General features: G+C 41.1%; 1 protein-coding gene and 1 long non-coding RNA gene across 2 annotated transcripts in view; both read right to left on the reverse strand.

Moving 5' to 3' along the window:
• The window catches only part of ABCA13 (ATP binding cassette subfamily A member 13), a 424,450-nt gene that overhangs the window by 252,085 nt on the left and 146,711 nt on the right, over nucleotides 1-25,654 (reverse strand). The window contains 4 exon segments of the mRNA XM_032244250.1: nucleotides 5,131-5,437; nucleotides 6,787-6,963; nucleotides 20,523-20,613; nucleotides 23,763-23,876. Of these exon segments, the coding sequence (XP_032100141.1) occupies nucleotides 5,131-5,437; nucleotides 6,787-6,963; nucleotides 20,523-20,613; nucleotides 23,763-23,876 (689 nt within the window).
• On the reverse strand, nucleotides 20,939-23,756 carry LOC116527333. Its single transcript, XR_004258500.1, has 2 exons — nucleotides 21,599-23,756; nucleotides 20,939-21,251 (listed from the first exon to the last, which is right to left on the reverse strand). It is a non-coding gene; the product is annotated as an uncharacterized LOC116527333 (long non-coding RNA).

Here is a 25,654-nt window from a genome sequence, read left to right on the forward strand (position 1 = left end):
AAGAGAAACAATCAAAATAAATAAAATGAAGGGTACTCTCCCTGATCTGTTGTGGATCAAGCTGATTTTTTTAAGCAGGAATTCAACATTTCAAGCATGAGTGGCTGTCAACCCTTCACTCTCCACTTTGCCCAAGACATGTCAAAGTCCAGATGCAACGCCTCGTGGGAGCCATCACTCAGCCTGACCCAGCACGCTCCATTTCTCCTTCTCTTGAACCCACCCCAGGGTGATGTGAACTGAAGCAGGCAACAAGCAGTAGAGGAAATAACAGGTGCCCTTTCAAATAAATATTCTTCGTGCATATAAAACAATTCCAGAATATTGTTGTAGTTTTAATTTTCTGAAAACCTTTTGAGTACGTTGGCTTACTCTTTGAAGCAATATATTAACATTTGAAATCCTTTATATTCATGAAGTACACTACAGTTCCAAACATAAAATTGTCCTATGATAACTGCCCATGAATCATGGGGATTATCGGAACATGAAATTTCAAAAACTCCTGCTGCCTATCCAAGTCTACAATCTCCAGCAACATTTCCCAGAGCATGCCCTTCAAGACATTAGTTCCATGAGCTGCTGGTAGACACTACATGAAAAAAAAAGTAGGAGAGAGAGAGATCTGTGTGCAAGAAAGAACAAAAGTTTTTAGTTAAATAACAGGTTTTGTTACCACAGATGAATTGCCATGTTCCTACCTGTAGTAGGTCTCTCCACTTGTTGAATTCTCTTCCCCTCTACTACTTAGAGACACAGCTGTACACTACCTCCCACTTATACACTACGAATTTTTCCATCTTACTGGATTATTCCCTAGGTAGCGTCCTATGTTTAAAAAAAAAAGTCTTCTTCCCAAATTATCCTCCAGCCACTTCTTCCCATTTCTTCCCATTGAGAGCTGCCTGAGCTCGCTTCCCAGTTCCACCCCTCCATGTCTCCCTCTGTCCACTCTAATTTGGCCACCATTCTCACCACATCATGGAAGCTGCTCTCTATGAAGTCCTGGATGGTGTATACATTGCTAAATCCAGTGGTCCATTACCTGTCTTTACCTTATTTCGTTCATGAGCCACATATGACACACTTGATCACTCCCCTTCCTGGAGTCTCTTGCTCAGCCTGGCCTCCAGGACTCCACACTCTGTAGATTTTCCTCCTGCCTCAATGATACTTTCCCAATCTCCTCTTCTCCTTGACTTCTTCATGAGACGGGCCCCAGACTTGGTCTTTGCCCTCTCTATTTTTCTATGTATACTCCTTCCCATGGCAATGCCATCCAATCTTAGAGTTCTAAATGCCATCAAAATGGGGGAAGACTCCTAAATTAATAGATCCAGGTACATTGCCCCAGCCTCCTGAACAAATCCACCTACTTCACATTTCCTTTGGATTTCTAAAAGGCAACTAGACATGTTCAAAGCTGAGTTTCTATCCTTATCCTCCAAGCCTCTACCCACAGTTTTTTCTATCATAGTTGAAGATCATCCAGCAATCCAGTTACTTGTACCGAAATAGGGAGTCTTCCTTGATGTTTCTCTATCATACCCTCATCAAATCTTTTGGCAACTCTGTGCCTCTACTTCCTGAATGCAACTTAGAATCTGATCACTTTTTACCACCTTCTCTGCTACCACACTGGGCCAAGTCACCATCATCTCTCACCTGGGTTATTACAACAGCCTTCTAAATTATCTCTGTGTCCCACACTTACTCCTACAAGCTCTTTTCCACACAACAACATGAGCAAAGCTTTTACAGTATAAGTCAGATGACGACATCATTCCTGCTCAAAACCCTCCAGCAGCCTTTTCATACCGCTCCGATCACCTGCAACCACACGATCGATGATCAGCTCTTTGGCTTCATCTCCTAACCTCTCTCCCTTGTACACTCTGCTCTGATGATCCTTCACACACACCCTAGGCCACTCCAACCACAGGGCCTTTGCATGGGCTCTAGAACACACTTCCCCTTGTGTTTCTGCACCCCATCAAGTCTTTGCTAAAATGTTACCTTCCTGATAGGGTCTACCCCATCCACATTAACAATTTCATATTCCCCTCCTAGTGTCCCTGACCCTGTTCATCCTGTTTCCCAACTCCATGGCACTTCCTGCTTCCTAACATTCAATGCAATTGTCTTCTTAATTGTATATTGGGCATCTGTGTGTCCCTGGACTATAAGTCTCACAAGAGCAGGGATTTTTACCTAATTTCTTTACTGATTCACCTATTTTGTTTACTGATTTGCCTATTTTCTTTACTGATTCAGTCTAGAGACCGACAGAAAGTACATAAATGTCATTGAATAAATTCATAAATTAATGAATCTGTAGCTCATTCAGTAAGCAGGAGGAAACTACTTAAAAAATTAACAAATGTTGTCTATAGTACAAACTGTGCTTTAGGGTTTTTACTCAAGTAGCTGAGTTCTTTCAAGATCTCAGGCTGTTTTAATCACTGCAGGTACTCTAAGCCCTCAAGAAAGGGAGACTTTGAAACTAGAGGTAAAAGAAGGATACAGCACAATGAGAAATCTCAAGATATAACCCTTTCAGAGAAGTTAAATACTTCTTCATCTTTCTCAAAGAAGTAAAACAGTACTTCTGACGAGTTATGTTGCTGTATCCCAGTAGTAGAATGACAGAGGTAATTCCATGACTCCAGAATCACAACTGGGCATTCCACTCATGCCAACATTCTAGGCTGGAATGTTTCTCATACATCAGAATGTATCTTCAAGGGATGAAAAAGGTATGTCTCCATCATGTCCCTCAATGCCTCCTTTCCAACCTTCTTGCAATGTCTGTTAACCACACAGTAGGAACTGCAAACTGATTGTTCAGGCCATCTCTGGCTTTCCATCAATACATTTGCAGGAGTGTATGCTGTTCTCCACAACGTGCCTTCTTGGGAAATATCCTATGTCAGAGTGGACAAAGTAAACCCCCAGCCTTTTCCTGTGAACGGGAGCAGAGAGAACTGTCATCTTCCCATCAGGTAAGCACAACCACCCTCTTCCATGGGTGGAGATCATAACTTTCAAGCTAGAAGGAGACTCTCAGAATGCAGTAGTTTTGAGGTTTGCCTTTAGAAAATGAGCATAATAAAGCATTGGCTTCTTTCAGTGTCTAACACAGATTGCTAATTCTCAGAGCTCTCGGGTGTTTGAGCTGGGTATGAAGCGTTTGTACATGACACCTAGCTAAGCCAACAACAGCAGTTTTCTTGGGTTCTGCTCCCACTGCTATCACCTCCAGGAAAAATGCTTTAGGAGCTGAAAATCACTGGTTGAAAATGTTCAAAGCCAAAAATATCATCACTTTGAAAAGAAAGAAAAGCTGCCATTTTACAAAGAAAGAGGTTAAGAGGCTTACTAACAGTCTGCCTAACAAGGCAGCCCCTGAGTGAAAATGTCGCCTTCATCTCTTTCTTCCTGACCCTTTGTTCTCTGCATCACACTAGGCTGCCCCGAGTTCAATCAGGTGGTCTTCAGCCTTTTATCCTCCCACTGTCAGAAGGTTGTTCCGGTACCACCAGCATTTTTTTTTTTTTTAGACAGAGTTTTGCTCTTGTTACCCAGGCTGGAGTGCAATGGCGCGATCTCGGCTCACCGCAACCTCTGTCTCCTGGGTTCAGGCAATTCTCCTGCCTCAGCCTCCTGAGTAGCTGGGATTACAGGCACGTGCCACCATGCCCAGCTAATTTTTTGTAGTTTTAGTAGAGACGGGGTTTCACCATGTTGACCAAGATGGTCTCGATCTGTTGACCTCGTGATCCACCCACCTCAGCCTCCCAAAGTGCTGGGATTACAGGCGTGAGCCACCGCGCCCGGCCACACCAGCGTTTTCATCAAAATGTGTGGACGTGCTATTATGTATGCAGCATATCCCCAGACAGGGAGGAGGGGTGAAGACATCAAGTCACCTGTCCTTACGTGTGTGTCCCCCAGTCATCTGGAGAGGCAGTCTTTACTTTTGCTTGCTGGTCCATGGCTCTGCCCTAGTGAGGGGTGGGATGTGCCATGAGTCGTTACTGGCAGTGTCTCGATGATGGATGAGTACTTGTCCCTGTTCTCATAACTAAAAGAACATGCAAACCTGTCCCTTTAGCAGCCTCATGTTCAGCCACTTACTTCCTAGTGTGCTTTTGAGAAGGTGTGAGAAGGTAGTATCTTCCTGAGGCTCTGCATCACAGCCAGCATGCAGAGACTGCAAATGAATGACCTGCGTTATCCAGGGTTGGGTCAGCTGTGGGAGCAGGATGCTTATGAGAACAGCATCCACCATGTGGTAAGTAAGGAATCCAGGCTGAACCCCACAGCCCACAGCAATACAGTTCACCCCACTTTGGTGAGCTTTGCAGTCCTTTCATCATCTGACCCTGCCAAGGCATCCAAGCTCACCCTCAGGTTCACTGAGCCCAAGTCCAACCACAGCCTCCAGTCCTCTCTGCAAACATGCCCTTCCTGGCCTCCCTGACAGCTGCTTTAATGCCTCTGTGACGTCCCCTCCAAGTCCTCTTGTTCAGCCGCTCCAGCCCTTCACTGAGCTCCCCCTCTCCTCCTATAGATGTCACCAGCCAAATTACACAACTTAACTCCTAAATGTTCTCATATTACTTTATGGTACCTAAGCCATGAGCAAGACCTGTGTGGAATACCTCACCACCCTGCCCAGTATACAGCCTATTCCTAAGGATGAGCAGTACAGAGAAAGTAACCTTCCTCAGTTTTCCCCAGGTTAGACAGGTGGAGTCTTTTGTTGGACATGCACAGCCCTTGTGAATATTATTCATCAAATTTATTTTAAGTAAAATAAATTTGTACCCCTGCCACTGGTATGGCAGGGGTATTTAAAACTATAGGTGATGCCCAATGTCAAATTTAAAACTTCACTTGATCATATTATCTCAAGCATTGTATTTCTTCTACCTGAAGAGTACAAGCATATAAAAAAAAAATGAACCTTGGGAAATTAAAAGCTGGGGGTAAACTTTTTTAAAATTGCTTTTTGAAATAACCATAGAAAAACTCAAAGTTTTCTCTCCTCAGCTTGCCAAATGCAAGGCCCTTCTCACTGTCGGTGGACCCTGGAGGGCAGCTTGGCTCCAGCCCCAGGCTACTCACAGATCACTGGTATGGCAGGGGTAAGGGGCCGCCTGCATCTGTGCTGCTGGTTCCAGGGCTTCCTGCCCAGTCTGCACCAAAATGATGGCTCTTTCGATCATGTCTTGCAGTGGGACAAAGACGTAGTTATATCTGAAGCCATCAGCGGGTAGGTTCTGAGGGTGGAACTTCCAAGAAGGGTTTTTTGCCAAATCTGTTCGCATGCTATATAACACATTGGTCCGGATTGTATATGAGACATGGGGTGGCAGTTTGACAGACTCTGAGCTGAAGTTCTTGCTGAATAAGGAATTGTTGAAAATGATACCTAGGGGCAGAAAAGGAAAAACAAAGCATTACCATACTGCAGGGAGTTGGTCATACCACGTCTATACTGGGTGAGATGGGAAAGTCACAAGGCCCTGCGACTCATCACAGCCCTCCACTCCTGCAGACTCAGAGCCCAAGCCCCCAGGGGCAAAGCTGACTTTCAGTCACATAGGGAATTGGTGGTAAACCTGAACCAAGACCTCTTAATTCCCTGTCCAGTGCTGCTTTGTATTTTTTATAAAAGCATACTGCGGTAAAATTAACACCAAAAAAAATTATTCGTTAGGTGTTTTTTGCAGGCATTTCTTATCTTCATTGTAGATCAAGAACAGAATCCATCTCTTTTGCACTTAATGTGCAGAACCCATCTCTTCAGGGTTACTTATCATTTGTAATTTAAATACATGGATTCTATTTTCTGCCACATGGATTCTTTGAATTGCATGCATAAAGCCTATTACAATTAAATTGTGTCCCCTACTAAATTCATATGTCAAAGTCCCAACCCCTAGTACCTGAGAATGTGACTATATTTGGAGATAACATTTAAAGAGTAATCAAGTTAAAATGAGGGCCATTAGGGTGGGCCCTAACTCAATATGAAGGTGTCTTTATAAAAAGAGGAAAACTTAAACACAGAGAAATACATAGAGGGAAGATGAGGTGCAGAAACCCAGGGAGAAGATGGCCACCTACAAGCCAATGAGAGAGGCCTAGAGAAGATCCTCTCCTCACAGCCCACAGAAAAACCCAGTGTATGCCTCCATTCAGAATATCTAGCTTCCAGAACTCTGAGACAATAAGCTTCTGTTGTTTAGTCCATGATACTTTGTTACAGCAACCTTAACAAACTAATACAAAACCTCTATTAAAAATAATTAAACGTATATTCCAAAAGAATATGAGAGCACCACCATATTTATCTTGGATGGGTGAACAATTAAATAATGGAGCAGAGCTGACCATTGTCTGCTCTCTGCCCCAACCAGGATATCAAGATACTCTGATCAAAGTAAAAGTGATGATGCTGGAAATTAGAGTATAACTTTAATCAGGAATAATATAATTTACGTGAGATTTAGCCAGAACATGATGTCATAAAATGGTAAAAGCAGATGCAGTAAATAGCATTGGTCCTAGAATGGTGAAAATGTTATCAGTCACAATGGCAAAGGTACAACTTTTCATTAACCAAGGCAAATAACTCTGCTTTATTTTATGTTTTATCTGGAAAGGACTTATTTTCTTTCTGGGCTACCATAAGACACCTTTAGGGAGAAATTCCCAAAATGACAACTTATGGGAATTGGCACCTTTGTGAACATAGTTTTTTCATTGAGTACTTACTGGCCAAGAAGCCGTTCTGCTGCAAGAGCTCACGTGCTTTAGTCTCCAGGATGTCGACAGACTGCACAGCCTGGAAACGGTTCAGCGCCACGCAGGAAGAGAGATTGACCAAGATGCTGCCTAAGAAACGGAAGTGTCCGGCATCTTTGTGGTTAAACATCTCATCCAGCAGCCCTCCTGAGCAAAGGGTACAGATTAGGACAGATCAACTTCTGTTTCCCCCCAGTGTTTACCGCTCAGATAGTGGAGATCATCCAAATGAATTTGAAAATGAATATGAATTCTTCCACTAAAAAATTACTCAAAGGAGTCAAGTTTTGTACATATGCAAAATTTGCCATTTACTTGCTGAGTGTAAACTCACCCATTTTATATGCATGCTCTGTAACACTGATACATGTACATGAGAAAAAAAAATCACAAAGGGTGATAAGGAGCCTAAGGAAACGAAGTTGAAGATAACAGGATAAACAGCAGAGGGAAAGTCTACACGTGATAGGAAAGACAGTTTCAACCTGGAGTCAAGTCATTCTAAAAAAAAATGCCTTCCCTGAAGCAGTCATTTTGGGAAAGTCATTTTGTTACATTAGTTTTGCAAAAGCAATTATCAAGGAGTATCAACGCTGAGAAAACCAAATCCTTGTATCGTCTTCGTCCCGGATCTGTGCATTCGAAATGGAAATACAGCAGCAGGGTAAAGTCGCAACATCTTGGCTATGAATGCCGACATCAAACATTTTCAGGGCAAAAGGCTGAGGATATCTCAGTATTTTCACTCTGGTTTCAGGAAGGAGCTAGAAAAACCAAATTATCTAGAGCAAGACAGCGTGGGAAGAAAGCCCAGAACGGGACCTCAAGAGGGAAAGCAGCAGGAAAGATCACAAAGTCCGTACGTGGTGGAGCTGTGTGTGGAACCAAGCTGCTCGGGTCTGCTCTGCTGGAGGCCCTGGCAGCAGAAGATGCTGTCACTGCCCAGGGCCCCTCCATCACATCCGGTGGGGCGAGTGTGGCTTCACCCTCGATGGTACAAGAGGAAGTGATCCTGCTCATCTAGCTGGCATGACGTTCACAGCAAAGGAGTCTCCACCAACTCTAGGACCCCCTCCTTAATGAGACCCAGAGAATTTACTTTTTGGCTCAGGACTTTATCAAGAAAGTTTAAAAATTGAGAAAAATTTAACACACATGAAAGCATATCAATGTGTTTTTAGAAACCCACAATCTGCACAAGCACACACCGCAAATTATAAAACTGTGTAGACAAAATCAGTGTTGGACAGCTGTCGGTTGCTAGTGATCGATCACCTTCTCAGCTATGGGAGCTACTTAATCCAGTCCCAAGGAGATCTCAACTCCTGACACATCCTCTTCTCAAAAAGCTCTCCTAAAGGAGCTCGGTTACAACTAGCCTCCACGCAACCGCAAATCTATCAGATTGACCAGAATCATCCACTGTCTGGGAAATGCAAGCATGTTTAGAGTCTTCAAAGCCAGAAAGAAATGGAAGCACATTTAGAATCTTCCAAGATCACACTGACAAGTTTATATGTCACTTAATCTTTCCTGCACCTTTGACTTTTACTAAAGAATGATGTACTTTGGGGTGAGTATTGAATGGCTAACGTTCCAGTTCTGTATTATTCTGCTATTCAATGTACGAGTGCATTTTCTGTCTGGTGGTTTGTTGATGGTCATTCCTGGGAAAGTTACAGGGAAGAGGTCCCAATCTACACTCCAAGAGAGGGTTCTTGGATCTCATGTGAGAAGGAATTCAGGACAAGTTTGCAATGCAAAGCAAAAGCAAGTTTACCAAGAAAGTAAAGTGGCAAAAGAACAGTTACTCCATAGACAAAGTAAGACACACGTTCCCAAAAGTAAGAAAGTAAGAGGGGGAACGCATCCACCCTAGGTACAATGCTTGCATATATGGAGAGATGTGTCCTACTATACGGGTTTGTGAAAAAGGATTAATTTTCTTAATTACTATATTTTGCAAGAATTGACATTATTAAGAAAGCCTTTGTTCCCCAGATATCAGGATATCTGGACTCTCCCAAGTCTAGGTCTGTTTAGTAAACATTATTAATTTGTTTCCTTAACCATAAACATCTACCAGCTAGGAATGCCTAACTTTCTGAGAATGCAGCCCAGGAAGTCTCGGCCTAATTTTCCTAGCCCACATTCAAAATGGAGTTGCTGTAGTTCAAACACCTCTTACAGGGACACTGCAATACCTCACACTAGACTTTCAAGTGTCCAGCTCAGAAATATTCTGTGGAACAGAAGTTCTCCATGTGCATCTCCAGTGTTAGCCCCTGACTTTGTTCTTCTCCTCTGTGGTCTGGGGGCAGCCTCTGCCTGCTGGTTCCATCACTTGCCCTCCATTGTATGGTGGCAGACAATAATCTATCCCAGGCTCTGTGTGCAGGCTCTGGTTCCCCTTGGTCCTCCTGTATCTCACTGGCCTCCTGAGCTCTCAACTTTCCAAATGACAGTCAGCTTCTCCCTGTGCTCACTTCCACCCTCCATCGAAGCTGGAGCCTACATGCCATCCCATTCCCAGACAAGGCAGCATCAGTCCCCACTGACATCAAACAGGCCTCTGCCTCTCACCCTCCCTTCCCTCCTCTACTGGTTTCCCTGCTCCCAGATCCTCCCAGTTTTCTAGGTTTCTGGATCAAGTCTGGGTTTTGCTTGCTTGGCATTCAGTCCGTGTTTCAAAGGGATATTGGGGCTCTGCAAAGGGGGACCAACCCTGAATAAGAAAATTACATCAAGATCCATCTCCATCATCCTGAGGTCTGTAGAAAAATCAGTTGACACGTCCTGACCTCAACTTTTTCCCTGGTAAGGAAATATTGGTTTCCATCCATCAACTTCAGGTGGCTGAGAACATGTAAGCTTCCAAACAACATCAAGAGGTGTCAGGCTCCTTCTGCCCCTCATCCCTTCTGCCCCTTATCTCCTCAACCTGAATTGCTCAGTTTCTCAAAGAAAAGACTGTTATTCATATGTTGTTACTGCTGTTATCATGTTCCAGTAATTTGCAGATCTCAGGCCAAGACATGAGTGTAAGGATTTAGATTTCTGATAATTGAGCTTTTGCCAAATATCTACAATAATAGCAAGGTGGCATTGTAGGAGAGTCAGTCTCATGCCAGGTACAATTCTGGGCACTTCCGTATCATCTCACTGAATCCTTATATCCATGGGGAACTGCTGGTGGCACATTCATTTTAAAGTCTAGGAATTAAGGCACAAAGGAAGTTTCAAAACCATGATTCAAACACATGCTATCTAGCTCTGGGATCGGCCTTCTTACAAATACACCAGGCTGCATTTGTATTGAGCAGAACCATATGAAACTGCTGTTTAACGTGTGTCAAAAATATTCAAACATCAGGAATTCCAGACAGCCCTCTCTAATACATAGTAGAAGAACTACATGAACTAGAGTTCAAAGAATTGGGTTCTTGGTTCCACCAAATATTGTAGAACCTTGAAAGTGCCAGTCTCTAAAATACAGATTTATCATCTATATTTTAGAAAGAATGAAAATCTTCATACTGTTTTCCAAAGAGAAATAAAAAATATATTTTAAAAAAAGGCATAAATCTATTTAGTAAACTCTAAAGCAGAAGATCAATTAACTATTGCCATCAGAGCTCACACACATCTCATAGAAATCCTCCCACAGTCTCCAATTTGGTGGAGCCTGAAGGGCCGGGTAAGATAGTCAAAATGAATTCGTAGGAGAATAAAACAAGCTCATTGGAAAAATCAGTGAGAAGAAAGTAGCTCAAGCCAGAGTTCTCAAATGGCATCAATAGCAGAAACATGTCATTGCATGGCAGTTTTCATTTCTCATTTAGTTTTACAGTTAACACTTTCTAAGGTTTAAGGCAGAAAGGGACCTTTGGCTGTTTGTATGACACAATTGAAGAGGAGCTAGAAGGATCCACAGTGTCGAGTTTTCTGCCTCAGAGTGTCATGAGTCCCTCGAGTCTCCCAAATGAGACACAGCATCTCAGAGTTCCTTGGAAAAGTTCTGAGCCTCTGAGCCACTGTGATGTACACCAGTGAGGGCTTTTCCTCAGCACTGACATGGAAGGCTTAAGGGGTGGCTAGCAGTCTGGTCCAGTCCACCTCGCTCAACAAGAGGTCACATGGTTTGGTTTAAAGAATTTCTCTTGGCATGGTGCACATTTGGCCTGGAGATGGGAACACAGGATCTGCACTGTCTACTGGGCCTCAGGGACGATGCGTCAGATGGAGTTGGGTGCCTGCTCACCACCCCGCAGTGGGCATTTGAGGCTGTTTAATCCTCATCCTCTTTATGAAAAGGAAATAATTATGTGTCAGTAGTCTTTTTCCAAAGATGAAGTGAAATAATGTATAACACACTTGACACTGTGTCTGGCACATAGAGAGTACTCAATGACTATTTCCTAGTATCACAGTTATTAATATACTATATAAAATTGTGTCTAGTAGAGGAGACAAACTCCACTGGCTTTATCTAGCTCTAAGTCTCCAATATCAGCTCAGGTAACACAGCACAATCAAAGCAATGTCCTGTGTGGCAGGGCAATTTCCAGATTTTCAGCCCCACCCCCAACCAACCAAAATGAATCACTCAGCACCCCAGTTTATCTGCTGTGGGGACACAGAGGGCCAGAGCTGGACAGCTGGCCTGGACTGGCTGATGCAGAGGCAGTGCTGACACCAGCAGTTCTTAACATTTCTTGTCCGTTTCCTCTATTTCCTACTCCTAGATGGCACTGCATCTCTGAACTGGCCCTTGGCTGGTGAGTCCATCATGCTGTGCTGACGGTGCCTTCTGACATTGCACTTCTTAGGCTACTCCACCCAGGGAGGAGGTTGGGTACAAGGGCGTGCAAGACGAAGACAGGATCCTGGATGAGCCTTGAGAACTGTATACTTAAGCTGTCTAATTAAGAAAATTCCATGAAATAACTGACTTTTGTGCGTGAAAGTGTTATATTGTACTAGTCTACTCATTTGTTTTAGTATAAAATTATGTCTCATTTTCCCCAAAATGTTGTTGCAAAAGTGATTCCTTTGGATATTTCATCATGTTTACTCCATGATTTTCCATAGGCCCTGGAAGACTGCCTAGCACCTGCTAGAAGTATTGAGGTATCAGGTTCTGGAGACAGCATTGCTGTGAAATGCTACTGTAAGGGCTGCTATTTATGGGGTATGCAATGGCTGTGATGAAAACTCCCTTGAGGGTTCTTCTGCTTTCTAAATAGTGTGGGTATGAGGCTGATCTTGGATATTCTTATGTGCAATTATAGCCCTGGGCAGCATCAAAAAGCAAGACCCATGAAAAACATGACCTGGGATAACCTGGCTTGGGAGCATAGAAGTGGCATCGACCCTGCTGTCACTGTTACAGGAGTGCAGTTCCCTGGTGCTGCAAAGTCGACAAGACGTGGCTTTGCTCCCGTGGCAACTGCACTATTTATCTTATTTTATATTAGATAGTTATTTAACCTGTAAAAGTTTCACTTTCCTCATCTGTAGCATAAGAAAAGCAAAATTACCATGAAGCTGTTGTGAAGAGTAAGTGTAGCTGAAGTTTATATATACACTATAACCTGATTTACAGTAAGTGCTATTATAATGTAACAGCTTTAAGGAGAGAGTGAGGCTCCAACTAATTATCTTTAATTAATTTCTCTGCATGAAGGTAAGCAGAACAACTAGAAAATGGAAAACCAAAAAGTATATTGTGCATTGTGGGGGGCTTATTTTTAATGGACAAGTGGAGATTGTTAAATTTCGCAGGGTAGGGCAAACTAGAGACATTTTTCTATGCATCTGTATGTTGCTGACCGTTTGCTATGTGGAATAGGCTGCACTATAAGCTTGCCTAGTAAGCGTGGTTAGACAATTTAACTGCATAAAATACCAGATGTTAAACACAGTGAAGAGTGACTTGGTCTCATTATAGTGTGACTTTCATTATCTTCCAGTGGCAGAATCGAAGCTGCTTTGAAGAAGGCTGTAAGCTCTCTTGTCGTGCATATAATTGCGAGACATAGGTACATCTACAGCCATGCATCACTTAATCCTGAGGATGCATTCTGAGAAATGCAGCATAAAAATACGGCATTAGGCAATTTCATCATTGTGTGAGCATCACAGAGTGGACTTACTTAATCCTAAATGGTACCGCCTACCGCACACCTAGCTGTATGGAATAGCCTATTGCTCCTAGGCTACAAACCTGCACAGAATGTTATTGTACTGAATACTGCAGGCAATTGCAACACGATGGTAAGCATTTATGTAAACATCTCCAAACATAGAAAAGGTATAATAAAAATATAGTGTCAAAGATTTTTTTTTAATGATACACTTGTATAGAGTACTCACCAAGAATAAAGCTTGCAGGCTGGAAGTTGCTCTGATGAGGCAGTAAGTTTGACTGAATGTGAAGGCCTAGGACATTACCGTACACTGTATACTTTATAAACACTGTATACTTAAGCTACGCTAAATTTATTTTTAAAATTTTTCTTCAAAAATAAATTAACTTTAGCTTACTGTAACTTTATACTTTATAAACTTTTTAATTTTTAACTTTGACTCTTTTATAATCATACTTAGCTAAAAATACAAAACACATTGTACAGCTGTACCAAAATATTTTCTTTATTTCCTTGTTCTATGAGCTTGTTTTTATTTTTAGGTTTTTTTTTATTACTTTTTAAATTTTTTTGTTAAAAACTGACACACAAAACCACACATTAGCCTAAGCCTACACAGGGTCATTATGATCAATATCACTTTCTTCCACCTCCACCCTTGTCCCACTGGAAGGGGGTCTTCAGGGCACTAACACACACAGAGCTTGTTACGTGCTGTACATAATTGCGTGTGCTAGACTTTTCTATGACTGGCAGTGCAGTAGGTTTGTTTACACCAGCATCCCGATAAACAAATAAGTAACATGTTGTTCTACAATGTTATCACAGTTAAGTAAGTCACTAGGTGATAGGAATTTTCAGCTCATTAGGACCTTATAGGAATAACTTCATGTATACAGATCAATGTTGACCAAAACATTATTACGTGGCACTAATTACAAATTAGAAAAGCAGCTCCACACGAAAACTCTTAGGTCTTAGGACACTGGGCAGATCTCTCTCCTCTGGGAGGAAAGAAGCAATATCCTTGTTGGGTAACAGTTCCTACACAATGAAGTGTATATAATAAAAATAAAATGTGATCTAGTATTAACTGCATGTTGTATCACTTTGGAGGCCTCGAGTACTCTCCCCATCCTAAATGATGAGGACACTGCTATGAGAGAAAGATGGAGTAGAAAGGACAAGACATGAACGAGCGAAGCCCCTGCTGAGAGTCCTAGAATCACGGTTCTTATTAGGTCTCTTCAGCTCACAATATAAAGTAAAAATGGGCCAGGAAAAACACACAGGTACCAGGGAACAAGAGGTGTGGTAAAGAGGCACAGGGCACTTTAAGTCTGAAAGGGCAAAAACAATACTGAGGTTCACATATAGGTGGACAGAAAACAACATAGTATAAAATTCTACAGTAATGTGGAGCCAAGCTCTACATCATAATACAAGTTGATGATTGTTCCCCATTCAGTGAATATAGCTGAGGACCCTACATATGGTAGGCATTAGCCAAAACAGACCAGAAGATTTGAAATTCCAATGTGTCTCCTCCTGAAATTTGTTTTCAAGAAGTGACTCCATCCTATTGCTCTAAATGAGAGTTTCTCAACCGAGGCCCTACAGACAATTCATAATTCCTTGCTGTGGAGGGCTATTCTGTGCAGCGCAGGCTGTTTAGCAGCACCCTAACCTCTACCTGTTAGGTGGCAGTAGCTGTGACCAGCTGTGACAACCAAAAATATCTCCAGACAGGACCAAACATCCCTTGGAGGACAAAATCATCCTCCGTTGAGAACTGCTGATGTGAACTAAGTCACAATAACTTCTACTCACCAAAAAACTTTCAGTCTGGTTTTAATGCCTCACTCATAATATCACCAAACATTTCAGCAAACCCTCCAACGTGAAAGAGAGAACTCAAAATAAACAAATAGAAAACAGTAATAATGATTTTAAAATAAACTGAAGTTAAAAATAGCATTTTTATAGAAAGGTAAAAATATCAAAGAAACGATGACAAGAAAACTCCCCTTAATTGAAAAGTCATCGTCTTCAGATTGAAAGGCCCTCTTGAGGAAATCTCTGCTTAGAGTAATGGAGGACAACATGGTGCAGATGAAGTTTCCTGCCAAGAACAACCAGAAAATGTGAATGACTTTTAAAAAATCTAAAAAAGACTTTAGTTTAAAATTTTTTTAAGTCTACACATTGGATATAGTGTACACTGGTCAGGGATGGGTGCACCAAAATCTCAGAAAGTGCCACTATGGAACTTACCCATGTAACCAACCACCACCTGTTCCCCAAAAGCCGAGTGAAATTTAAAAAAGAAAACCCATATAAAGACTAAAGAGGCTGGGCATGGTGGCTCATGCCTGTAATCCCAGCACTTTCGGAGGCCAAGGTGGGCAGATCATGAGGTTAAGAGATCAAGACCATCTTGCCAACATGGTGAAATCCCATCTCTACTAAAAATACAAAAATTTGCTGGGCGTGGTGGCGCGCACCTGTAGTCCCAGGTACTCAGGAGGCTGAGGGCAGCAGGATTGCTTGAACTCGGGAGTTGGAGGTTGCAGTAAGCCGAGATCATGCCACTGCATTCCAGCCTGGTGACAGAGAGAGACTCTGTCAAAAAAAAAAAAAAAAAAAAAAAAAAAGACTTTAAAGAGCTACCAAGGCACCAAAAGCTCAAAGGTCTGAGATGCAAGAGAAAAGGGAGGCTTGGGAAGCCTGGTATTTGGTCCTGTCAAAAACTGAGAGGCTGAGTCTTCTGTGGTCCATGGGCTTTCAGCTCAGGACCTACATGGTCCCTAATCAATACCAGCTTTATAGGTGAGACCCCCACCCTACCCAAATAGAGGATCTCCCTGGGAGTATAGGAAACTGGAAATTTCCCTACCAAGGCTGAAATCCACCTCCATCAATCCACTCCATCCCCGGCTGGATTAGGAAAACATGACCCTGCCCTAGCTCTCTGCCAGAAGCAGGCAAATAATATTATCCAGAGGAGGATAGCACCATCAGGAGTCGCAAATTTATTTCTACAATTTTCCATTTATAATGTCTGATTTCATTTTTGTTAATCCTTAATATTCCTGGAGACAAGACAAGAAAACCAAAAACCAAGAGAAAAATAGACTAAAAAGAATACCCTCAAAAGACAAGTATTAAAGCTCACAACATGCACTTCCAAAATGTGACTACTGTCATCTAATCCAAAATTAGATGAAAATAGAATTTTAAAGTATTTTAAAATAATAAAATTTAAATTTTAAGTGGAAAATACAATAACTAAAGTGAAGAACTTTATTGGTATGTTTAATGGCAGATTAGACCCAGTTGAAGAGAGAACTTGTTGATTAAAAAACTAGTAAGAAAAAAATTCACAAACTGAAGCATGAAGAGAAAATAGGTCAGAAAACAAAGAAAAAGATATAAGAAGCATCAGACACTGAAAAGTTCTCATTGTGTTTAACTAGTGTTGCAGAGGAAAGTGGAAGGAGAAGTGGTCAGAAGCAATGCTTCAGAAGATAGGAGCCAAGACTTTCCCCAAATGTAAGATATTCGGCAACTAATTCAAGAAATGCCACAGAGCCAAAAGAGGATTCTCATAAGAAACCATGTAACTAAGTCACAGAAAAACTTCTGGAGAGAAATAAAGAAATAAAAGAAGGAGGGAAAGGGTAGAAGGAAGATAATTTAAATACAAACAAAGGAAAATATAAATATCACAAACATGTCCTCAATAGAAAATACAATACAGTGTTAAAGTATATAAATCCCAAATGGACAGAACCTCAAGGAGAAACAGGGAATCCCACAATCATAACGAGAAATGTAAACACATACCTCTTAAGAGCTGTTAGAACAAGGAGACAGTGAGGAAACTCAAGACAGCACCCAGCAATGCAAGAACCGAAACTGACCCTGTGTGCAAGGATTGAGTGAGTCTCCAGAACTGTCAAATAAATGAAATCGTATTGGCAAAGTACATTCTCTGACCACTGTGAAGTAAAGCTGGAAGTCATTAACACAAAGATAAATAATACCAAATATTTAGAAATCAAGCTATAGACTTTCAAATAACCTAAAGTGAAAAAAAGGAAGTTACACCACATGTTTAAAATATGCTTAATTGAATGAGAGTGAAAATACAAGATATCAAAACTAGTGAGATGCAGTTAAGATAATACCAGAGGGAAGTATCTATCTATCTATATCTATATCTATCTATCTATATATATATATATATATATATATATATATATACACATATATGTATATATATATACTCACCACTAGATACTTCATATCTATATATAGAGAGAGAGACATATAGATATATGAAAAGAAGACAAGGTGGCCATCAATAATTTAAGTATTCATCTCAACAAGTTGCCAAACACACACACACATACATACATACAGGGTAAAAGGATGAAACTAATAGAGATCAGAAATCAGTGAAATCAAAACAAACATAAAATAAATAAGCAAGGCCATATACGGTGGGGTTTTTTAAGACTGATAAAAATTAATAACCCTCTGAGGAGACTAATTAAAAACAAAAAGGAGAAAGAAGAGATGCAAAATTATTGGTAATGAAATAAGGGATATTTCCACATATTATTCAGATATAATTTTACTTTACTGAGTAAAATCACTCAGGAATTTTTTCTCTCATTCTTTTTCAGGATGACACTGATTAATGTGAACCCAAAAAACATGGTAATAAAACAAAAAGGAGGACATAGAGCCCAGGAATCGTGGTATCCACCCCAGGAGAGCAGAGCAGAGCATTCCTAGGAAAGCAGCAGGAGCAGGCAGCCTTCCAGGTGGAGCATAGTAGGGGATCTGGATGGGCATCTGCACAGATAAAAGGACTTGACATAAAAATGGTGAGTTGGCACACAGAGATGGGCACAATGGAGAGCAAGTGTTTCACGATCGCAAGGGAGCATGAAACTCTAGGAAAAGGGAAACATGGTAAATAAGGAAATGTCACTATAATGCATAGCCGGGCTCTGCACTGAACGACATTTATCTCCTCATCATGTTTTATGACAACTAACGTAATCATAAACTATGTGGGAGGAACTGATCAGGGAAATGAGGTGGTATAAAAGGAAATCTGCATCTTTCAGAACAGGAAGTCAACTGATAATTTCTGTAACAAACAAATCAAGAAATGCTGCCATAGGTGTTTTAGATATATAATGACTAATCCCAAAGAAATTCCTAAGTTTAAATTCACACTGGGGAGTGGAATGGAATGCAGAGACAGGTGAAGGGATTTTTTCTTAGTAACAGTCAATATTTATGGATATGAAAAACTTTTATAGTAATCCTATTTTTTAATCAGTAACAAAATTATATGAACAGTATAATCATTTTTGTGAAAATACATATTCCTATGCTCATATAAGTACATACAAATTTATCTAAAAAAGAACTCTAAGGCTTTTACAATAGCTCTCTGTGGTGGAAAGATTAGAGATGGATTTCTTTTCTGACTTATTTGTATTTTCTAATGTTTCTACAACAGACACATATACTTTTTGTAATAAACTAAAAGGTTATTTTTTTTAATTCTATAACAAGGCCAAGCGCAGAGGCTCACACCTGTAATCCTAGCACTTTGGGAGGCCAAGGTGGATGGATCACCTGAGATCAGAAGTTCAAGACCAGCCTGGCTAAGATGGTGAAACCCCATCTCTACTAAAAATACAAAAATTAGCTGGGCATGGTGGCACACGCCTGTAGTCCCAGCTACTCAGGAGGGTGAGAGAGGAGAATCACTTCAGAGGGTAAGGCAGGAGAATCACTTGAATCCAAGAGTCGCACATTGCAGTGAGCCAAGATCGTGCCATTGCCCTACAGCCTGGGCAACAAGAGCAAAACTCCAGCTCAAAAAATTAAAAATAAAATAAATGTTGTATAATGAATAAAAATGACAGCATAATTTGGCAAACATTCCAAGAAGTTGCATCAATACCTCTCCAAATAGTTATTTTACCTCAGTTTCCAGATACTGGGTATATGTTGAAGAAAAGTGAGTATGACCTAGGTATAAATTTTAAAGGGTGCGTGCGGTAAAGTGAGGCCATTTGTTAGCAAGAGAGTTACAGAAGGAGATTTGCATCCGGTCAGTGATCAATCCCACCCCACGCCACCTGTGAACGCCTGACCCCACACTGTGTCTGCTCCTGGAGGGCTGTGCAGGGTCGGGTGGAAAATATCCAACATTCCCCCACCTGGATGAGATGGTCTTCAGTCTCCAGCTTCAGGCGGGAGCAGGAAGAAGAGAGGATCACACTTCATAGATCTCAAAATTCCATATGAAGACCATATTCTGTGTCCCAACACACTTGTGGGAAAAGTTCTAAATTTCTGAGGAACGTTCTCTTAATTTTACAATACGAGTTTACATGTGGGAAAACATAGTCAAAGGTAGTGCTGGCTAAGCAGCAACATGTTGAACAAATGTGGCTCATGTCATGTATGATTCACACTCCAAGACATTATCATGGTAGATGCAAACTCAGGAGACATCTGTGGTCCACACAGGAACTCTCTCAGACCATGTCAGTCCTTGGTTCCAGCAACAGAAGATGGGAACACTATTATAAGCTTTCCAGTGCTACTTCTTTTTTTAAAGGTGTTTTAATTAATTGAAAAGATTATGTAATGCTTTTAAAATATGAAACATTTTAAAATATGATTAACCTTTCTGAAGTAGTAGTAGTATATTCACTAGAAATTTTTTTAAAGGGAAGTATTGTATTCTGCTTAATAAAATGTCTTGTCTTCCTCTAACTTTCCTATGTAAGGCAAATCTAAAACCCTTTCCCGTGCACAAGCAGAGTGTGAGGGAGCCAGGGATCTGGAACAGCATGATACCCATCTTTCCTCTGACTCCAGGTCCCCACCAACTGGGTTAGGCTCCTGAAAGCTTCTCTGGCAGAGCCCTGACAGCTGATTTTGCCACAGTGTTACAGTTGGTAAGCATGGTCATCTTCCTCTCTGCACTGCATGGCAGAATAGGAATATTAAATGCCCCTCTATGAATTATTTCATAGAACTGGCTCTCCTTGTGTGTCCAGCAAGTGTTTGTTCAACACCTAAATGAATTCACAGAGCCATCAGTTGCAGGGGTACAATAAATGTTTACTGATAGGTGATGTTTTTTATCTGAGCTTCACATTTTCAAACCCATGCAATGACTTTCAATTTACTTTTAACTCAAAATAATAATAATTTCTTTTATAAACTTGTTTCATAACTCACAATTCTTGTGATTGAATCAGAAAACTTTCTTTTTAATGAGGTTTTTTACTACTTAAGTCCTGAATCAGTGAATCAAAAAACTTCAGGCATGAACAAACTTTGGAGTGTATTTTGTTCAAGCCCTTCAGGGTCCAGATAAGAAAATAGAAACTGAGGGAGGAAAAGTGACTTGCTGGAAGTCACCTAGCAACGTCATGGCCCAAGGAGGAGGACTTGCCAAGTGGCAGAGCCATTTGGGCAGGAGAATGCTACCATACCCATCAGCACACTTACCGTATGTCTGAAGTCTTTCAGTAAGTTTGTCTACATCAATGTGCAACTGGTTTTCTACAAAGTTTCTTACAAATTTGTTTCTCAGGGCCTCCTAAAGAAAAATAACATCGCTTAAAAAAATCGCATTATTTTGTCTTATTGAATAATACTTATTAGACTTATTCATAATGTCATTACACAGGAAAAAGACACATAAACTAAATCCACTTAAAAGAAGTTTTAAAACACCACAATAACAGGATAACATTTGATTAGGCCCTTACCTTGAAAGACAAAATCAACAATTATGAAAATTTATGTTGGCATTGTAATTATGTATTCATACTAAAAACAAAGATTGAATTAAGTGTTTGTTTTTTGCAAAATTTTCTAACGAACCTATATGGTGATCCTTTACTTTCTATAAGATTCTTTCCTTTGCTTTGTATGGCCTTCCCCAGATGCCAGTTATAAAGAAAGAGTCCTCATTGCAAAAACTCTGAGGGAGGATTTCAGAATTTCCCAAAGCCTCTCTCAATGTTTGGCTATTCGTCATCTTCGGAAGCATCTTTCATTGCTTCATCTGTACTATTCTTCTCTCATTACTATTGATGACTCTGACTTTGCCTCATTTGTCAATGGTTTTACTGTAGAGAGTTCTCCAAGATTTTATCATCAACATAATGACATCTTGCTCCTTTATTTTGCTGTTGATATGCACATACTTGCACTGCACTGCTCCATACTTATCTTTTTTATTTTTTTCCCATTTATTTATTTTATTGCATTTTAGGTTTGGGGGTACATGTGAAGAACATGCAAGATTGTTGCATAGGCACACACGTGGCAGTGTGATTTGCTGCCTTCCACCCCATCACCTACATCTGGCATCTCTCCCCTTGCTATCTCTCCCCAGCTCCCCACCCCCCCACCATCCCTCCCCTATTTCCCCCCAACTGACCCCAGTGTGTAGTGCTCCCCTCCCTGTGTCCCTGTGTTCTCATTGTTCAACACCCGCCTATGAGTGAGAACATGCGGTGTTTGATCTTCTGCTCTTCTGTCAGTTTGCTGAGAATGATGGTTTCCAGGTTACTTACAACACACAACAACCAACAAGAAACTAAGAGGGAAAAACACTGATGCATCCCAGCTCCACCTCAGGATCCAAAGCTAGGGATTAATTTTGGAATTTGCCAATTTCTTAGAGAATATTTGTATGCTATCCAGATTTGTTCCAGCACAGGAACTCAGGAGGGGAATTCTCAAATAATATGTACCCTTTGTAATTAGCTCCTTTATTTTTCACATTCACTTTATTACATGTGATGGTTTTAATTAATCTTGTCTACAGATGACAAGACTTCATTATGAAAGCTTGGTGTTTGTTTTTCTTTTTTGGAGTCTTATTTATCTTCCTTCACTGGGTATTAGCTATTTGCCAGTCAGTGTATCGGACATTCATTATGCATCATGTCACTTAATCTTAACAACATCCCCACGAGGTTACTGCTGCCTTTTACTGATGAAGCAGGCAAGCAGAGCAAAGGTAGGACTTTACCCAGAGGCTCTAAACCACTCAATCCAGTGGCAGAACCAAGCCTGGAACACAGACATCGACTACTACAAACCCAAGGCATGTGAGCTCCCCGGAGCATGATCCCAAAGTTAAGAAACAGAGGAACACCTTGTACTATCTTATCCTATGGAAGATAAGTTCTTCACCTGGTGGAATACGTGACTTTGATTTCTGACATGGCTACTTAGTAAATAGTACTCAGGTACACCATAGACTTCACAACAGCTGCCCAGTTTTTGAGGCCAAGATAGGCTCTGTTTTATGTTCTCCAAGAAATTTGTACATTCTCAACTTGGCATTTATAATATTGAGTGGGATTACACACAGTCGCAGCAGAGACTTTATCTAGTCTAAAACACTATGTGGCCCATTAACTGCAAAGGTTTGCTGATATCTGTATTAACAAATTAGTCCATGTGCAAACAAATTAAAGACTACAATACTAACTAACACATATGGTCATGGGCCGCTGTGAGAATGAACATCACAGACTCCAACTGCAGGAAATGGAAATGGCAGGGCCCACTGCTGCACTCTGAATCTATGGCACTTTGCCCTGAGGTCACACCTTCCATGGGGTGTCCCTCAACAATGATCACCACATCAGGACCACTCCCAGGAGCCACAGGACTCCACTGACATGGGACCCCTCCCTTGATAACCGACTTTAGCTCTGTGACTCGCTCTCAGCCTTGTCTGATGTCCATTAAATCGCAGGACCCACCAAGATGCTTCCACTCGACCCTCTCTCTCTCTCCTTTCCTCAGGGTCAGACTTGCATCACCATTGACAACTTTGCTTTCAGCTTGTCTGAGCTTCCCCTTCCTTTGCTCTGCAGCCATTTCCCAAGATCAAATTCTTGCACATGTAATCCCATCTAAGCATCTGCTTCTTGGAAAACCTAGACACACACAGTACCATTTTATCTGTGTCAAAACCTATTCCAAGTGCTCTATGTATCCGGACCCATTTATACCTCATAAGTACTATCACTTCCTCATTTCTCAGGGAAGAAACCCAAGGCACAGAGAATTTCAGTGACTCATCCAAGATCATACAACCGGTCGGGAGTTGAGCTGGGAATCAAACTCAAATGATTCTAGCTCCTGAGTCTGTATTCTGAACTACCCACCTGGTGGTTAATAAATAAACCAAACATGAATTAAAATGCAGGCATGTTTTCTCATCGTATCAGAGTTTAGGTAAGTTGAAGCTACACAAATGCCCAAAAAATTATTAGGTGATCCACCTGAATTAAAGTTTGACAATTAATGATTGTCAGGCTCTAATGGAGTTGGGTCATTCTAAACTGCAAGTCATTTCTTTTTAAAATATTAGGTTGTCAGTACAGAATAGGAGAAAATGATCATTAATCATTGAATAGACCTACAATTCAAAAGTATACAAACAATCTAAAAAGCATTAAGTTTAATAGACAATTTAAAGAACAGGTTACTATTAACAAATTATTAATTATTCTCACAATTATACCATCCTGCATAGGTAAAATACTGAAAAGTTACAAAAAATTTTCAGACATCTCTAATTTTATGTCAATTAGATGAATCAACTAGAACCACCATGCCTGATGTGACTCTGCAGAATCCTCTACAGGACTGCCCCGATGTCTCAAACATACCCTAGCAGCAGCTCCCCATCCCTCGGGGCGAAGACCAACCACTCACCTGCAGCTGGCTGAACATCTGGCCACTTCCACTTCTCTGGAAAAGGCTGGACATTTCCAGCAGTGTTTCTGATAAAGTTTTTAGCTTGTCCACAATATAAAAGGTGTAATTAGCCTGCAAAATGAAGAATATTTGGGTATGTCTCTTATTCAGCTGTGATATTCAGCTCCAACAAGGACATTAACAAAAATTGTATATGACGTGGCCACCAGAGCAAAGATCTACCTGCAGGCCTTCCTTACTAAAATGAAAAGTTCCAATGCCTTCACATCACAGGTGAGTCTTCTGAGACCTCTCTCCTTGACTCTATCCATCCAGGAGCTACCTGCTACTGTCTCCCCAGTGTTGGGCTCACTGCTGGGTACAGTATATGTCCCCCGTACATACTGACCAAATTAACAACGCTTGCCCACATTTCTTCCTCAAAAATGGATTCCCAACTAATACTTATTTGTTTTGTGGTACCCAGCACTACTGAGGATAAAATAAAATTGGTACATTTTTTCATTTATTGCTGCTGGCAGAGTACACTGGCATAAGAGTTATATAAAATAATTTGGGTATCAGAAAAATGCAGTCACTGATCCATAAAAAATGTACATGCTTTTCTCTCTCAAGATAAAAGAACTCTATCCTAAGGAAATAGTTTAAATAAAATATAAAGCTATTTCCATGAATATGTCTATTGCAATATTATTATATTTAATACTGAAAATAGTCTAAATGCCAAAGAGACAATGTTTAAGGAGGCTTTGAGGGACTAACTACATCTGCCTAGGGTCACTAGGAGACCCTCACAGTGGCACAGGAGCTGATAAATAGTCAGCACAGCAAACAGAAAAACCTTGAACTCTCAGCTTCAGTCTTCTGGAAAAATAGGGGTAGAAATTCTTCTAAGTATTAAGATAAATTAGTATTCCAATATCTTGGCACCAGGCCTTGCACATAGTAAATACTCAATAAATACCAGCTATACCAGTCAAAAAATGCATATAGATATCTGAATAACATTATTAATGCAACAAATTTAGAAGATCTGTAAAATATTTTAAAACTACAAATAGAGAATGCACACACCACACACATACACACATTAAAACCTCCACCCAAAAGACCTCACATTTCTAACATTCTAGCGACAGAAGGCAGCCTAGCTGGGCTGCCTCTCTGGAGAGACCAGGAGTCCTTCCAACAAACCACACTGGTCCTGAAACACCAACAAGGGGGATCAGCTGGGATGCCACTGATAATAAACAGCCAGGGAAATGCTTGTTCTTCCCCTGGGGGTAGAGGAACCACAACAAGCACCCAGGAGACAGGGAAAAGGGTATTCCACAATGACAAGTGACCTGGCCTGGAAACACTGGCTGCCCCACAGCAGGATGGCTCCTGATGCAAGAAAGACCTGGGCTTCTAAGAAGTTCCCTTCTTCTCCAGCTCCATCTCCCTAACATGGAGGCAGCTAGAGAAATCTCATCTGTCCTTTCATATGGCAGTATCAGGGAATCCCAGAAGCTTCAGTAAAACCAAAATCAAACTCTTACTGGAATCACTGCACACAAAGTGGACCAAGATCTGTGTGTAAAGCTTAAGTAGAATATCCACCCACAAAAATAAAAAATTTGGCCGGGCGCGGTGGCTCAAGCCTGTAATCCCAGCACTTTGGGAGGCCGAGGCGGGTGGATCACGAGGTCAAGAGATCGAGACCATCCTGGTCAACATGGTGAAACCCCGTCTCTACTAAAACTACAAAAAAAAATTAGCTGGGCATGGTGGCGCGTGCCTGTAGTCCCAGCTACTCAGGAGGCTGAGGCAGGAGAATTGCCTGAACCCAGGAGGCGGAGGCTGCGGTGAGCCGAGATCGCGCCATTGCACTCCAGCCTGGGTAACAA

Source organism: Sapajus apella, unplaced genomic scaffold (assembly GCF_009761245.1).
Source record: "Sapajus apella isolate SASKATOON/1434 unplaced genomic scaffold, GSC_monkey_1.0 scaffold54, whole genome shotgun sequence".
Classification (NCBI taxonomy): domain Eukaryota; kingdom Metazoa; phylum Chordata; class Mammalia; order Primates; family Cebidae; genus Sapajus; species Sapajus apella.